Source organism: Dreissena polymorpha, chromosome 3 (genome assembly GCF_020536995.1).
Source record: "Dreissena polymorpha isolate Duluth1 chromosome 3, UMN_Dpol_1.0, whole genome shotgun sequence".
Classification (NCBI taxonomy): Eukaryota; Metazoa; Mollusca; class Bivalvia; order Myida; family Dreissenidae; genus Dreissena; species Dreissena polymorpha.
In genome coordinates this window covers 120,447,973-120,465,267 of record NC_068357.1, presented here as the reverse complement: position 1 = coordinate 120,465,267, position 17,295 = coordinate 120,447,973, and the positions used below count along the sequence as shown (strand labels likewise).

At 41.5% G+C, this 17,295-nt stretch overlaps 1 protein-coding gene across 5 annotated transcripts in view; it reads right to left on the bottom strand.

The window, feature by feature from the left end:
• Positions 1-17,295, bottom strand: part of LOC127871231 (calpain-A-like) — an 89,546-nt gene that overhangs the window by 56,423 nt on the left and 15,828 nt on the right. For all 5 annotated transcript variants that reach the window (XM_052413973.1, XM_052413974.1, XM_052413975.1 and 2 more), the window contains 3 exons: positions 7,190-7,320; positions 6,382-6,503; positions 4,389-4,557 (listed from right to left, as the gene is read on the bottom strand). In XM_052413973.1, the coding sequence (XP_052269933.1) occupies positions 4,389-4,557; positions 6,382-6,503; positions 7,190-7,320 (422 nt within the window). The remainder of the gene's footprint in view (positions 1-4,388; positions 4,558-6,381; positions 6,504-7,189; positions 7,321-17,295) is intronic.

Genomic DNA, 17,295 nt, shown 5'->3' with positions numbered 1-17,295 from the left:
CTCTTATCATTATATAATCTTTCAAGAAGTTTCAATTAAATCAGCCCAAGCATTTCAGAAATATGGCTGCGGATAAAAGTGTTTCAGACAGAAGGATTGACGGAAAACGCAAAAAACATTATCCCTTCACCTATGGAAGGGAATAATGAGCCCAGCAATTGAACAGCCCATGAGAGAGCCTTCTCCCCTCACTTACATCAATGGAGCAGCTAATGAGAGAGTCTACTCCCCCACTTACATCAATGGGGCAGCCCATGAGAGAGTATACTCCCACACTTACATCAATGGAGCAGCCCATGAGAGATCCTACTCCCCCCACTTACATGAATGAAGCAGCCCATGAGAGATCCTACTCCCCCCCCCCCCCCACACTTACATCAATGGAGCAGCTAATGAGAGAGTCTACTCCCCCCACTTACATCAATGGAGCAGCCCATGAGAGATCCTACTCCCCCCACTTACATCAATGGAGCAGCCCATGAGAGATCCTACTTCCCCCCACTTACATGAATGAAGCAGCTAATGAGAGAGTCTACTCCCCCACTTACATCAATGGAGCAGCTAATGAGAGATCCTACTCCCCCCACTTACATCAATGGAGCAGCTAATGAGAGAGTCTACTCCCCCCACTTACATCAATGGAGCAGCTAATGAGAGAGTCTACTCCCCCCACTTACATCAATGGAGCAGCTAATGAGAGAGTCTACTCCCCCACTTACATCAATGGAGCAGCCCATGAGAGATCCTACTCCCCCCACTTACATCAATGGAGCAGCTAATGAGAGAGTCTACTCCCCCCACTTACATCAATGGAGCAGCTAATGAGAGAGCCTACTCCCCCCCACTTACATCAATGGAGCAGCCCATGAGAGATCCTACTCCCCCCACTTACATCAATGGAGCAGCTAATGAGAGAGTCTACTCCCCCCACTTACATCAATGGAGCAGCTAATGAGAGAGTCTACTCCCCCCACTTACATCAATGGAGCAGCTAATGAGAGAGTCTACTCCCCCACTTACATCAATGGAGCAGCCCATGAGAGATCCTACTCCCCCCATTTACATCAATGGAGCAGCTAATGAGAGAGTCTACTCCCCCCACTTACATCAATGGAGCAGCCCATGAGAGATCCTACTCCCCCCACTTACATCAATGGAGCAGCTAATGAGAGTCTACTCCCCCACTTACATCAATGGAGCAGCTAATGAGAGATCCTACTCCCCCACTTACATCAATGGAGCAGCCCATGAGAGAGTCTACTCCCCCCACTTACATCAATGGAGCAGCTAATGAGAGAGTCTACTCCCCCACTTACATCAATGGAGCAGCCCACGAGAGAGCCTACTCCCCCAACTTACATCAATGGAGCAGCTAATGAGAGAGTCTACTCCCCCCACTTACATCAATGGAGCAGCCCATGAGAGATCCTACTCCCCCCACTTACATCCATGGAGCAGCCCACGAGAGAGCCTACTCCCCCCACTTACATCAATGGAGCAGCCCATGAGAGAGTCTACTCCCCCCACTTACATCAATGGAGCAGCCCATGAGAGATCCTACTCCCCCCCACTTACATCAATGGAGCAGCCCATGAGAGATCCTACTCCCCCCACTTACATCAATGGAGCAGCTAATGAGAGAGTCTACTCCCCCCACTTACATCAATGGAGCAGCTAATGAGAGAGTCTACTCCCCCACTTACATCAATGGAGCAGCCCATGAGATATCCTACTCCCCCCCACTTACATCAATGGAGCAGCTAATGAGAAAGTCTACTCCCCCCACTTACATCAATGGAGCAGCCCATGAGAGATCCTACTCCCCCCACTTACATCAATGGAGCAGCCCATGAGAGATCCTACTCCCCCCACTTACATCAATGGAGCAGCTAATGAGAGAGCCTACTCCCCCCACTTACATCAATGGAGCAGCCCACGAGAGATCCTACTCCCCCCACTTACATCAATGGAGCAGCCCATGAGAGATCCTACTCCCCCCACTTACATCAATGGAGCAGCTAATGAGAGAGTCTACTCCCCCACTTACATCAATGGATCAGCTAATGAGAGAATCTACTCCCCCCACTTACATCAATGGAGCAGCTAATGAGAGTCTACTCCCCCACTTACATCCATGGAGCAGCCCATGAGAGAGTATACTCCCCCACTTACATCAATGGAGCAGCTAATGAGAGATCCTACTCCCCCCACTTACATCAATGGAGCAGCCCATGAGAGAGTCTACTCCCCCCACTTACATCAATGGAGCAGCTAATGAGAGAGTCTACTCCCCCCGCTTACATGAATGAAGCAGCTAATGAGAGAGTATACTCCCCCCACTTACATCAATGGAGCAGCTAATGAGAGATCCTACTCCCCCCACTTACATCAATGGAGCAGCTAATGAGAGAGTCTACTCCCCCCACTTACATCAATGGAGCAGCCCATGAGAGAGTATACTCCCCCCACTTACATCAATGGAGCAGCCCATGAGAGAGTCTACTCCCCCCACTTACATCAATGGAGCAGCTAATGAGAGATCCTACTCCCCCCACTTACATCAATAGAGCAGCTAATGAGAGAGTCTACTCCCCCACTTACATCAATGGAGCAGCCCATGAGAGATCCTACTCCCCCCACTTACATCCATGGAGCAGCTAATGAGAGAGTCTACTCCCCCCACTTACATCAATGGAGCAGCTAATGAGAGATCCTACTCCCCCCACTTACATCAATGGAGCAGCCCATGACAGATCCTACTCCCCCCACTTACATCAATAGAGCAGCCCATGAGAGATCCTACTTCCCCCCCCCACTTACATCAATGGAGCAGCCCATGAGAGATCCTACTCCCCCCACTTACATCAATGGAGCAGCCCATGAGAGATCCTACTTCCCCCCCCCCCACACTTACATCAATGGAGCAGCTAATGAGAGAGCCTACTCCCCCCACTTACATCCATGGAGCAGCCCATGAGAGAGTCTACTCCCCCCACTTACATCAATGGAGCAGCCCATGAGAGATCCTACTTCCCCCCACTTACATCAATGGAGCAGCTAATGAGAGATCCTACTCCCCCCACTTACATCAATGGAGCAGCCCATGAGAGATCCTACTCCCCCCACTTACATCAATGGAGAAGCCCATGAGAGATCCTACTCCCCCCACTTACATCCATGGAGCAGCCCACGAGAGAGCCTACTCCCCCCACTTACATCAATGGAGCAGCCCATGAGAGATCCTACTCCCCCCACTTACATCAATGGAGCAGCCCATGAGAGATCCTACTTCCCCCCCCCCCACTTACATCAATGGAGCAGCCCACGAGAGATCCTACTCCCCCCACTTACATCAATGGAGCAGCCCATGAGAGATCCTACTCCCCCCACTTACATCAATGGAGCAGCTAATGAGAGAGTCTACTCCCCCCACTTACATCAATGGAGCAGCTAATGAGAGATCCTACTCCCCCCACTTACATCAATGGAGCAGCTAATGAGAGAGTCTACTCCCCCCACTAACATCAATGGAGCAGCCCATGAGAGAGTCTACTCCCCCCACTTACATCAATGGAGCAGCTAATGAGAGAGCCTACTCCCCCCGCTTACATCCATGGAGCAGCCCATGAGAGATCCTACTCCCCCCACTTACATCAATGGAGCAGCTAATGAGAGAGTCTACTCCCCCCACTTACATCAATGGAGCAGCCCATGAGAGATCCTACTCCCCCCACTTACATCAATGGAGCAGCCCATGAGAGATCCTACTCCCCCCACTTACATCAATGGAGCAGCTAATGAGAGAGTCTACTCCCCCCACTTACATCAATGGAGCAGCTAATGAGAGAGTCTACTCCCCCCACTTACATCCATGGAGCAGCCCATGAGAGATCCTACTCCCCCCACTTACATCAATGGAGCAGCTAATGAGAGAGTCTACTCCCCCCACTTACATCAATGGAGCAGCTAATGAGAAAGTCTACTCCCCCACTTACATCAATGGAGCAGCCCATGAGAGATCCTACTCCCCCCACTTACATCAATGGAGCAGCCCATGAGAGATCCTACTCCCCCCACTTACATCAATGGAGCAGCCCATGAGAGATCCTACTCCCCCCACTTACATCAATGGAGCAGCAAATGAGAGAGTCTACTCCCCCCACTTACATCAATGGAGCAGCCCATGAGAGATCCTACTCCCCCCACTTACATCAATGGAGCAGCCCATTAGAGATCCTACTCCCCCCACTTACATCAATGGAGCAGCCCATGAGAGATCCTACTCACCCCACTTACATCAATGGAGCAGCCCATGAGAGATCCTACTCCCCCCCCCCCCACTTACATCAATGGAGCAGCCCATGAGAGAGCCTACTCCCCCCACTTACATCAATGGAGCAGCCCATGAGAGAGCCCCTATCGTGGGCCTTCATCATGATGTTGAGGAGGTTGGTGGGTGCCTTCTTGAGGTCCACCGTCTCGGTGACACCTCCTGTGAAGTCCTCCATGGCCTCGCTGGTGCTGCCTCCCTTGAGACACTCGTACGACCCACTCAGTCTAATGGAGAAAGAACAGTTTGTTTTTTTTAACCAATGGTTTGGGCATTTGGATTGGGAACAAACATGAGCAGCAGAGTCTGACGCTAATCAACATGAAGTGTTGTAGTAAAACAAAAGAATACAGCCTTTAGAGGGGCTTTCAATATAATCATTCAGTCAAATACATTTCTTGTATTATTTGACAATTCAGGGATGATTAGTAAACTACATGGATAAGTTATATAGTCTTAGCTTGCATACATGTTATTTGGCCTCATTTATAATTGCCTCGTAATCTGTGACATGCATGTAGCAGCGTTCAGAGAGGTCATCCTAATCCTCAGGTGGTTTTTAAGGGCTATCAATGTATAATGCACCTCTGCCAATATAAAGGAGTCATTGAGCCACATTCTTGAAAATTGGGCTTGGTGCAGTAAAGTCCCATTTAAGCCAGTTGAGTCTGCACAGACTTATCAGGGACCACACTTTCTGCTTATACTTGAATCTCGTTTAGAAGCCACCTCCTTTATATGAATTATTCAATAAAAGCAGAAAGTGTTGTACTGGCACAGGCTGATCTGGGATGATTCTTTGAGCACATGCATTAAGCCCCATTTTTCCAGAGTGTGGCTAACATCTAACATCTATCATACAAGACATAAGCTATCTAACAGTAAGCATACTTTGCGTAGGCTAACATCTAAGAGCTATCATACATGGCATAGGCTAACATTTAAGAGCTTTCATACTTGGTGTAGGCTAAAGCATACTTGGCATAGGCTAACATCTAAGAGCTCACATACTTGGCATAGGCTAACATCTAAGAGCTCACATACTTGGCATATGCTAACATCTAAGAGCTAGCATACTTGGCATAGGCTAACAATAAGAGCTCACATACTTGGCATAGGCTAACATCTAAGAGCTAGCATACTTGGCATAGGCTAACATCTAAGAGCTCACATACTTGGCATAGGCTAACATCTAAGAGCTTACATACTTGGCATAGGCTAACATCTAAGAGCTAGCATACTTGGCATAGGCTAACATCTAAGAGCTAGCATACTTGGCATAGTCTAAAGCATACTTGGCATAGGCTAACATCTAAGAGCTCACATACTTGGCATAGACTAACATCTAAAAGCTCACATACTTGGCATAGGCTAACATCTAATAGCTAGCATACTTGGCATAGGCTTACATCTAAGAGCTAGCATACTTGGCATAGGCTAACATCTAAGAGCTCACATACTTGGCATAGGCTAACATCTAAGAGCTAGCATACTTGGCATAGGCTAAAGCATACTTGGCATAGGCTAACATCTAAGAGCTCACATACTTGGCATAGGCTAACATCTAAGAGCTCACATACTTGGCATAGGCTAACATCTAATAGCTAGCATACTTGGCATAGGCTTACATCTAAGAGCTAGCATACTTGGCATAGGCTAACATCTAAGAGCTCACATACTTGGCATAGGCTAACATCTAAGAGCTAGCATACTTGGCATAGGCTAAAGCATACTTGGCATAGGCTAACATCTAAGAGCTCACATACTTGGCATAGGCTAACATCTAAGAGCTAGCATACTTGGCATATGCTAACATCTAAGAGCTCACATACTTGACATAGGCTAACAGCTAAGAGCTAGCATACTTGGCATAGGCTAAAGCATACTTGGCATAGGCTAATATCTAAGAGCTCACATACTTGGCATAGGCTAACATCTAAGAGCTCACATACTTGGCATAGGCTAACATCTAAGAGCTCACATACTTGGCATAGGCTAACATCTAAGAGCTAGCATACTTGGCATAGGCTTACATCTAAGAGCTAGCATACTTGGCATAGGCTTTCTCCAGAAGGGCACTCCAGAACTCATTCTTGTCTGTCGAGTGCATGAAGACAAGCTTGTCATAGTAAGTAGGCAGTCTGTCATCTACCACCACCTCAATCCACTCTCCCTGTAACACAACACATAAGAGTCCTCAAAAGGAGGAAAGCTTCACACTTTATAGGTGGAAATGTCTATACTTAAAAGGATGAAACAGGGCTCAACATTAACCTAAAAACCAACTTGCCCTGCCGGGCCATGTATTTAGAAAATGCACTTGCCCTGAACATTAAGCCACTTGCCCAAACATGAAATATCATATTAACTGTAAACCTATTTTTTTTAAATAAAGATTATAATGTTAAACCACAAAACCTTTTTTTATTTTTGACAATATAACAAAATGATTACAGCAATTAAAGTCTAATTAAAGTCTAAATTAAATGCTCTATGTTCTTTTTTGCACTTGTCTGGGCGGACAACTTGATTATAAAATAACTTGCCTGACCCAACTTTTACTTGCCAGGGGCAATAGGAAAACTGTTAATTTTGAGCCCTGATGAAATATTGACACTTAAAAGATGGAAATATTGGCACTTAAAAGGAAGACATCTTGACACTTAATATGAGAAAATCTTAACACTTAAAAAGAAGAAACCTTAAAACTTAAAGAGGAAATCTTAACACATAAAAGGATGAGAAATTAAGGTTTAAAATAAAGAAATAATAACACTTAATGAGAGTAAATCTTGACACTTAAGAGGAGGAAATCTCAACACTCAAAAGGAGAAAATCAGCCAAAAGGAGGAACATTACCTGATGCCAGAATCGGAAGCGGAAGATGCCATAGTAGTTGGTTTCAAAGTTCTGCTCCGGTACGATGACACGGTTCAGGAGATGGGTGTTGCAGGTAAGGGAGGCAACTGCAGCCAGCAACCAGCAGTCACCTGAAATCAGGGCAGCAAACTCATTCTCAAGTCACCTACAACCATATCAACAAAGACAACCAGCTACAACCTGAAATCTGATAAATCAGGTCAACCAGATTTCACTTGAAACCAGATTAATCTAGTCAACAAGATATCACCTGAAATAAGGGCACCAAAGTCAATCTGCAGTCACCTGAAACCAGATAAACCAAGTTAACCAGCTGCCTCCTGAAATCTGAGGAATCAAGTCAAGCAGTCACTTGAAACCTTAACAAACAGGTCAACCAGCAGTCACTTGAAACCTTAACAAGGGCTGTTTGTAAAACATGCATGCCCCCCATATGTGCTGTCCATTGTAGTGGCAGCCATTGTGTGAATACGTTTTTTGTCACTGTGACCTTGACCTTTGACCTAGTGACCTGAAAATCAATAGGGGTCATCTGCGAGTCACGATCAATGTACCTATGAAGTTTCATGATCCTAGGCATATGCGTTCTTGAGTTATCATCCGAAAACCATTTTACTATTTCGGGTCACCGTGACCTCGACCTTTGACCTAGTGACCTCAAAATCAATAGGGGTCATCTGCGAGTCATGATCAATCTACCCATGAAGTTTCATGATCCTAGGCGTGTGCATTCTTGAGTTATCATCCGGAATTTTTTTTACTATTTCGGGTCACCGTAACCTTGACCTTTGACCTAGTGACCTCAAAATCAATAGGGGTCATCTGCGAGTCATAATCCATCTACCCATGAAGTTTCATGATCCTAGGCGTATGCGTTCTTGAGTTATCATTCAAAAACCATTTTACTATTTCGGGTCACCGTGACCTTGACCTTTGACCTAGTGACCTCAAAATCAATAGGGGTCATCTGCGAGTCATGATCAATGTACCTATGAAGTTTCATGATCCTAGGCCCAAGCGTTCTTGAGTTATTGTCTGACAACCACCTGGTGGACGGACAGACCGACCGACAGACCGACATGAGCAAAGCAATATACCCCCTCTTCTTCGAAGGGGGGCATAAAAAACAGGTCAACCAGCAGTCACTTGAAACCTTTACATACAGGTCAACCAGCTGTCACTTGAAACCTTAACAAACAGGTCAACCAGCAGTAACTTGAAACCTTAACAAACAGGTCAACCAGCAGTCACTTGAAACCTTAACAAACAGGTCAACCAACAGTCACTTGAAACCTTAACAAACAGGTCAACCAGCAGTCACTTGAAACCTTAACAAACAGGTCAACCAGCAGTCACTTGAAACCTTAACAAACAGGTCAACCAGCAGTCTCTTAAAACCTAAAATAACAAACAGGTCAACCAGCAGTCACCTGAAACCTGAACCAACAGGTCAACCAGCAGTCACTTGAAACCAGTCAAACCAAGTCAATCAGTATTCACATGAATAAAGAGAAAGCAATTCAACTAGCAGTCACCTGAAAACAGGTCAAGCATGTCAAGCCAGTGTGTTTTTCTGTCTCAAGCTAGGTCAGTTACAAGGTTTCATCCCTCAGAAAAATTATTCCCAAATTCTGCTCTCTTGCCTTGCAAGTTTACAAAAATAAAGATATTTTTTTCCAAAGTCGGGGCTAAGCGCTTATCCTGAAGAGGTAGCACAATTTGACACCAGCTTTAAGCTGAAGCAAGGGCAATTTAAAATCAAAATAATCTAAATTACACAGCCAATTGTGTCCATCATTGAAACTTTCAGGAAATAAAGTCTTATGAGATTAAGAACTTCAGGAAAACAAATAAAAAATAGGAATATGCAACACAATTCAACGGAAGTTGATCTCCAAACACTTTTAATTTAACAATTGTATGCTTCATTCATTACTTGTTTTGTATCATGCTGAACATCTATTATTTGAAATACAAAACAAAAACCAGATATCAAATGCTGATTTAATATAGATAATCGTGAAATTCTGCAAGATAAAAGAACTTGATGATTCAGGATAATAGGAAACAAATTGCAACCCAAACAAATTGCAACCGTCTGACACAATGAAACCTCGTCTGACACAATGAAACCCCACGCCTATCTTGATGAAAGTTATGTAACTAAGGTGATTGTGCTTTCACTGCAGCCAAAACATATTGTAAAAGTCAGCACAGACAGTCAGTGTTAACTGTAGGGTGAAATGTACGCTGAGGAAAACAAAGCTTAATGTAGATGTAAAGTGTCATCCCAGATTAGCCTGTGCAGGTTGTACATGCTAATCTGAAATAAATTTATGTATTAGTGCATTAAGCCCAATTTTATAAGAGCAAAGCTAGGTTAACCCAATGATGATAATTATAACTTTCACTTGTGATAGCACAGCCACTGTGAATACACACAGCTCATGATTTCCAGGTAAACAATTGCTGGCTACATCAAGCCAGTGTGGCCTGCCAGGTAAGGGGGGGGGGGCTTGGAGTTCATCATGAACAATAACAGCCTTGAAGCAGAAATGCTGTGCTTGTGTATTGCAAAGTTTATGAAGTCCTTACTCCCTTGAGGCTGCATTGGGTTATGATGGGAGTGCTTCCCAGCATTCCTACTTCATTAACTTACTAGATTCACAGGAAGTTGGGACAAGTTTGGAAATATAGTTCCTTTTTTCAGCAATGTGTGTTTTACTGAAAGATTTTTAAATTTGTGTCATGGTCTTGTGCAGTGGGGAAAAACAGAGTACCCCCAATGAACATAGCAGAACATTTCACAAACAAGTTTCTTTAAGTTAATTTAAGTCCTTATATGCAAACCTATTCTAGGTCTTCATATAAGGTGAAAACAAACAATTGTGAGCATAATATCTTCACCAAATCTCAAGTTATTGCACAGGAACTGTTTTTTTATTTTGGTGCTGGTGACCTTGATCCAACTTGTCTTTAATGCAATCCCAAGGTCAGTCTGCACGATATACCATTGGGCAATACCATTTCAATATCTCTGATATACTACAATTACTTAGTGGAAGGGACTTTAAACCTACAATCAGGAATGAAAATGTTATAAACATGGAACAATTATCCATATACAAACTGATAAAAACAAGAGATGTGTTTGTCAAAAACACAATGCCCCCTACTGTGCTGTTGTTTTTTTTACTTTTGACCTTAAATGATGACCTTGACCTTTCACCACTCAAAATGTGCAGCTTCATGAGATACACATGCATGCCAAATATCAAGTTGCTATCTTCAATATTACAAAAGTTATTGCTAAAGTTTAACCAAGGTTAAAGTTTGTGACAGACAGACAGACAGACACATACAATGACAGACAGACGGGCCAAAAACAATATACCCCTGATCATTCGATCCGGGGGGCATAAAAATCTTGTTAAGTGTTTTAAGGTGCTCAATTACTGTAACATCATTTCCACAAGAGGGCTTTAAGAAACACAAAAATCCTCAACTGTGCCTTGCTGTGGGAAAAGAGGGTTTAATGCATGTGCGTTAACTGTAATTCCAGATTAGCCTAAGCAGTTTGCACCGGCTAATCAGGGACAACACTCTCAGCTTTAACTAAATTTTGGCTAAGAAGCGACATATTTTTAACGAAATTTACAATAAATTCCCAAAGTTTTATCCCTGACTAGCCTGTGCGCACCGTGAAGCTCCTTTCATTTCAAAACTTGGGTTCGCTGTCATCACATTGCATCAATTATGCAGAGTTTGAACAGTTTATGTAAATTTGATTACAGACTCTCATTTAAAACTTGACAGCGAATTAAGCAATGTCAACATTCCTATGCAATTAAAGACTTTCACTTAGCAACATACTTACCCCTTTGCATGCTGGGAAATTTGTCGTCTGCTAAAATGTCGTCTGCTGAATTTCTAAAATTAGCATTTTGTTTGATTTTTTTCAAAGAATATTATCAGAATAGCAAAGAGTTTGGATCCTGATGAGATGCCACGTTCTGTGGTGTCTCATCTGGATCCAAACTGTTTGCAAAGGCCTTCAAAATTCGGTTCCCGCACTGAAAGAGTTAAGTCTTGTGAAAAATTCAATCTACATAGAGTATATTTGAGCCTTGTTCTGGGAAAACTGGTCTTAATGCACAAGCCTAAAGTTCCATATTAGCCTGTGCAGTCTGCTCATGCTTATCAAGGATGACATTTTCATTTTCCACATACTTTATTAGGCTAATTTTTGTTTACAACAATTCCATGAATGCAGAAAGAGCCATCACCCACACTTTGTGACTATGCATTAAGCCCAGTTTACCCAGAATGCATGCCAATTTAAAATACATTTCCACATAGATTTTATCTAAAATATTTATTACCAGTGGTAGCATTAAGGATATGTGCATTGCATTTATATCATGCATTATACATTTGAGTCATAACTTTTTTGTTGTTTAAAGATAGAATATGCCAAACTATTTTACCTGCTGAAATATTTCCATATCAGATACAATAGTTTTACGTAGAACCCTTTAGAGAAATTAACTGCTGTTTCATGCTAATGTTTGTCAGGCTTTGACAGTCCAGTGGACTGGAAAAAGCAATGTCATAAATAAAATATGAAATTAAGAAATATCAATATGAGTATTGCTACAGAAAAATGGGGCTTAATGCACTACAGCCAAATGTCGTCCAAAATAAGCCTGTCCAGTCTGAACATGCTAATCAGGAAAGAAACTTTCTGATTGTTTTAAATTTTTAATTTAAAGTTAGTCTCTTCTACACATTCCAGTGTAAGAGGAAAGTGTCGTCACTGATAAGCCTGTGCTGATCTGTGCTCATTAGACTGCACAGGCTAATCTAAGACGACACTTAACCCTTTCAATGCGGATACCGAATTTTGAAGGCCTTTGCAAACAGTTTGGATCCAGATGAGACGCCACAGAACGTGGCGTTTCATCAGGATCCAAACTGTTTGCTATTCTGATAATATTTTTGAAAAAAATCGAAGAAAATGCTAATTTTAGAAATTCAGCAGATGAAATTTTATCAGACGACAAATTTCCCAGCATGCAAAGGGTTAACGCATATGCATTAGGCCACATTTTGCCAGAGCAAGGCTCATATCTATATTTAGAATCTCAATACTGTTTAATTATCTTCAAACATACTGATATACATGTTATATGTGTAATGATGATTCAACCCTTTGCATGCTGGGAAATTTGCCGTCTGCTAAAATGTTGTCAGCTAAATTTCTAAAATTAGCATTTTCTTCGATTTTTTTCAAAGAATACTATCAGAATAGCAAACAGTTTGGATCCTGATGAGACGCCACGTTTTGTGGCGTCTCATCAGGATCCAAACTGTTTGCACAGGCCTTCAAAACTCGGTTCCCAGAGAGTTAATTTGATTGTACATTTGCATCATGAAACAGACATTCAGGGGTAGTCTTGATTCTTGGGTCTGGTGGTTATAGAATAAATTTTAACGACACTTCCCGCTTTTACGGAATTTGCATATAAGTAGAATCTCCTTAATGAAAATCCAGTCTAAGTGGGATTGTGATCCCTGATTAGCCTGTGTGGACTGCTCAGGCTAATATTGGATGACACTGAACCCACATGAATAAAGCCTATTTTCCCCATGAATGTGGTTCATATATTTAGGTAGTGAATGCCCCTGTACTATATTCCAACAAATCCATGGCATCAGGGACAGGTTACAATCACTTTTTGACGATGCGAACAGCATCGTCCAAGGTATCATAACCGTAGAATTTTTTTTTTCACAATGGCGACCTATGTAAAAGACCGAGCCAGTCCGATTGAGATAACTTGATTTTGTCAGTTACTTCCCTTTTGCATTCGCCACTGCATAGGAGATTGCTCGTCATTGATAACATTCTCCTAGCAGAGTTGTCGTTCGTGTTTCAACATTCAACAATGGCCGCCACCATGAGAGTCTCGATTCAAAACTTTCTTACTGCATAAATTGGCTTGTTTCGCTATTTGGAAGCTGTCATTTAGGATATATGAATTATTTATTCACTAAATTCTCCGCTTATGACAACAATAGTTGGAATTCGAAGGACATATACTCGATGTGAATGAAGGACTTTCTAGATCGTAACAGCTTGACACGGCAAAACTGGCATACTGCATTACTGGTATTTTTAGTTATCAATATAAGTCACATTGTGCTTTATAAATTGTATTCGATCATTTTGCGACTTATTGAATGACTATGATACCCGATATCAACATTTCATCGGGGATTTGCAGATCACCAAGCTGTCCTGAAATTCAACATTGATTTCAAACTTTTTACTGGTTTGTATACTCTTTCTTAGTGTTAGTACTTTTTATCATTTTAAAGTTAAATGAACTGTGTCACAGTAAAAGAGACATTAAGGTGATTGTGGCCAGTTTGGATCTAGATCAGCCTGCAGTCGCTTGAAAGCTGTTTGCTTAAAAGCGTTTTTCTGACAATAACAAATAATTTAATTGGATACTGATTTGACTGCGCTTTTCCTGTGACCTGGCTCAAATAATAGAATTGTCATTAATCAAATTATTTATTTCGAACATTAATCAATTGTTTTTCTTGTCCCTCGGGATCAATGACTCCAGCACTTTCCTGTTGAGAATTGAATACTGCTTATTAAAGGCGATGCTAGGGGGCGTGAGAGATGTTGCACCTTCCAGTATCGCTCGATTGTTCATTCAATATTCATCTATTTAAGACATCTATTTGTAATCTTCACGCCATTTCTGGAGAAATTTTCTTGTTTTTTTATTTCCTCATACTTTCTCTTACTTTCCTCCTTCCCTTTTCTTTTCGTAACCGAGGAACCCCCATCCCCACCCGTAAAGCCAAACTTAAACAACGACATGAACGTTAAAACCTTTTTTACATAGATTGCCGGGTTACCGTCTTACAAGAAATGGTAAGTGAATCTTAGCAAAATAACGTGTTACGGTAGTTGTATAGTTGTAACAATTGTACAGGGTTAACTCTCTACTAAAAGCCAGGATGGACCATTAATATTAGTTTTGCTAATTGAATTGCGTAAAAAATATTGTCAAAACACTTCTAATCTAAATAAAGTCTCTATCTTCCTCTAAATGGATTTATTAATCGTCTAAAGGATGGAATAACTTTTCCATAATGACAACAAATTAAAATTATTTAAAATTGATAAATAACTATTAATTTTATAGTTACTTTGTGTTAATGCCGAGTTTTATACCTTCATCATTACGGACGATCCTGGGCGATCCCGGCTTTTAGTTTCAAACGTATTTTCATTGAGAAAACACGTCACTTCAAGGAAACCAATCAAAAACCGTGTCTAGCGGCATTCCGTTTAAAAATAGGTACTGACGTGTTTTACCAGGAAAACCGCGGGGCATTTTCTGACTTGTCAGCCTCTTTTTGATTGCAATCAGGGGGTTCTGAATCTATTTCGAGATACGATCCGTTTGTTGTCTCCGAACTCACTCTGGGATTAAATTGTCATCTGATCGTACTGTATTAAGATTTTTGCATCTTTGAAAAGCTTATTTAAAACGCAGTTTATTGATATAGAACATATAATCCCGCCCAAAATACACACGACTGGTTGGGCATGTTCCTGGGACATTGGCTAGCCCGGACCAAGGTACGGGCAGTGAATGTCGTTCGGACGTGCCTTAGTGTTAAGCCCTGCACATTTATGTCAATTTTCTGTAGAATGGTCTCTATATTATCAGAACACATACTCAAAAAGCATGTTGATGCAGTATTTTTTGAAGAGAAGTGTGTTTAAGATAATCGGTTGCGCGTTTTACGACATCGGATTTTGGGCGCGAATACAACTCGGGTACAGTCTAATATGGATTGAGTACAATTACGTTTATTTACCGTACCTGGGGTACATGTAAGTATACTTAGAGTACCCAGGGTACATGTGAGTATACTTAAGAGTACCCGGGGTACATGTAAGTAGTACCAGAGCCGACAATGTCCAATCGAGCTCCATTATCCCTCATGAACCGACTCAAAAAACCGAGTCGGCAATATTTGACTTAATTTTTGGTTTGGTTGCTCTCGAGGGATCGCAAATTTCAGAATCTTCCTAAAAGCCCTACGGGTTTGATCCCCAGAAGCGACATTGAAAACTAGCATACTTTGTTATCTTAAAAAGGCTGCTATACCTGATATTCAATGATAATGTGAATTTTCTCTCACATGATGTTCATCAGTCATATTATATAAAAACTTACAGCAGTAGTAAACAACTGGACAATAATTAATGAACGCATCTTTCATTTGTCTTTGACACTTTGATTTTGCCATGGCCTAGATTTAAATATGTGACTGGACTTCAATACCAGCACTCTTGTAACAGAGCTAAAGTTTAAATGTACCATTGAAGATCACCTAAATCCAGATTTGCTATTATAGACGTGTGGAAAGTTTTAAGGGTGTGACAAGTAAGCAAAAATTGGTCATTACCCAGAGGCCACAACTGATCAATGACTGTATTAAAACAAGAAAAATCAGTGCCTGATTTAGATTTCCTTAGATAGTTCAATAAAAACTAATTTCATAAGCCTGGTAACAGTTTAACGGTAATGCTACCAATGTGTCACACCAGGGCCTTGAATTTGAAATCTAGGACATGCATGGTCATTTCTTCATGAAATCAGGACACAAAATTGTATTTTAAGTCCTTAATTGACCTGTCTATAGTTCTCAGATTATTTTAAGCTCAATCAGTATATTTATATCATTATTTATGCTTTGTGTATTGTAAACATATACACAATCATGCAGTTACATGATAGCAATAAATAATATCAAAGCTACCCATACTATAAAGTTCATTGACAAAGCCTATGGTCAAAATGTGAACACATTGAGTGTAATCGCCCTCTCGTGCCAGCTAAAACAACACGTTGACAGGTTGTCATTTTTGACAGTTCTACTTTCACTTTCATTTTGTGATATCAAACTATTAACAATAATGTGGCTGAGAAAAATATCGCCATTGCTTTTTATGCCCCCGGTAGGGTGACCGATATCAGTTGAACTGTCAGTCAGTCAGTGTGTCAGTCTGTCCGTCCGTCCGAAAACTTTAATGGCCATAACTTTTTTAATATTGAACATAGCAACTTGATATTTGGCATACATGTACATCTCATGGAGCTGCACATTTTCAGTTGTGAAAGGTGAAGGTGAAGGTCATCCTTCAAGGTCAAATGTCAAATATAAAGCGTCTGTCTGTCTGTCCAAAAACTTTAACATTGGCCATAACTTTTTCAATATTGGCGTGCATGCGTATCTCATAGAGCTGCACATATCGATTGGTGAAAGGTCAAAGTCATCCTTCAAGGTCAAGGTCAAAGGTCAAATTTTGCAATATTGAAGATAGCAACTCCATATTCGGCATGCATGTGTATGTCATGGAGCTGCACATTTTGAGTGGTGAAAGGTCAAGGTCATCCTTCAAGGTCAAAGGTAAAATATATGGCTTCAAAGCTGCGCAGCAGTGGGCATTGTGTTTCACAAACACAGCTCTTGTTTAATATATTTTCTGCACATTTCTTCAAAAAAACTTACATCAATACACGATTTTCTTCGTTAATTCAATCATTCCTGACAGACTTGTGTACATATTTCGCTTACAATTTGACGCGCGTAGGTAGGACCGCATTACTGCTTCCGAAATGTGTATTCATACTATTGCCTTCGAGGAACTTATCTGATGTTTGACGGAAAGGGCCGAAAATGTGCGAGTGTGGGTCAATTTCCCGTTCCCCCAATTTTTTTTCCGTACCTAAAATTTTTCGTACCCAATTTTTGTTTCATCCCCAATTTTTTGTTTGTACCCAAACATTTTTCGGTCCCAATTTTTTTGTCCCCAAATATTTTTTCGTACCCAAATTTTTTTCGCAAAATTTTTGTACCAAATTTTTTTTTCGTACCAACATACACAATTGTGGTGATTGTGGTGATGTAGATAAACTTAACTTGATGCTTTTATATCCATCCTCTCAAAAGAATTCTCACACCGGTACTGTCAGTACTTTGATTTT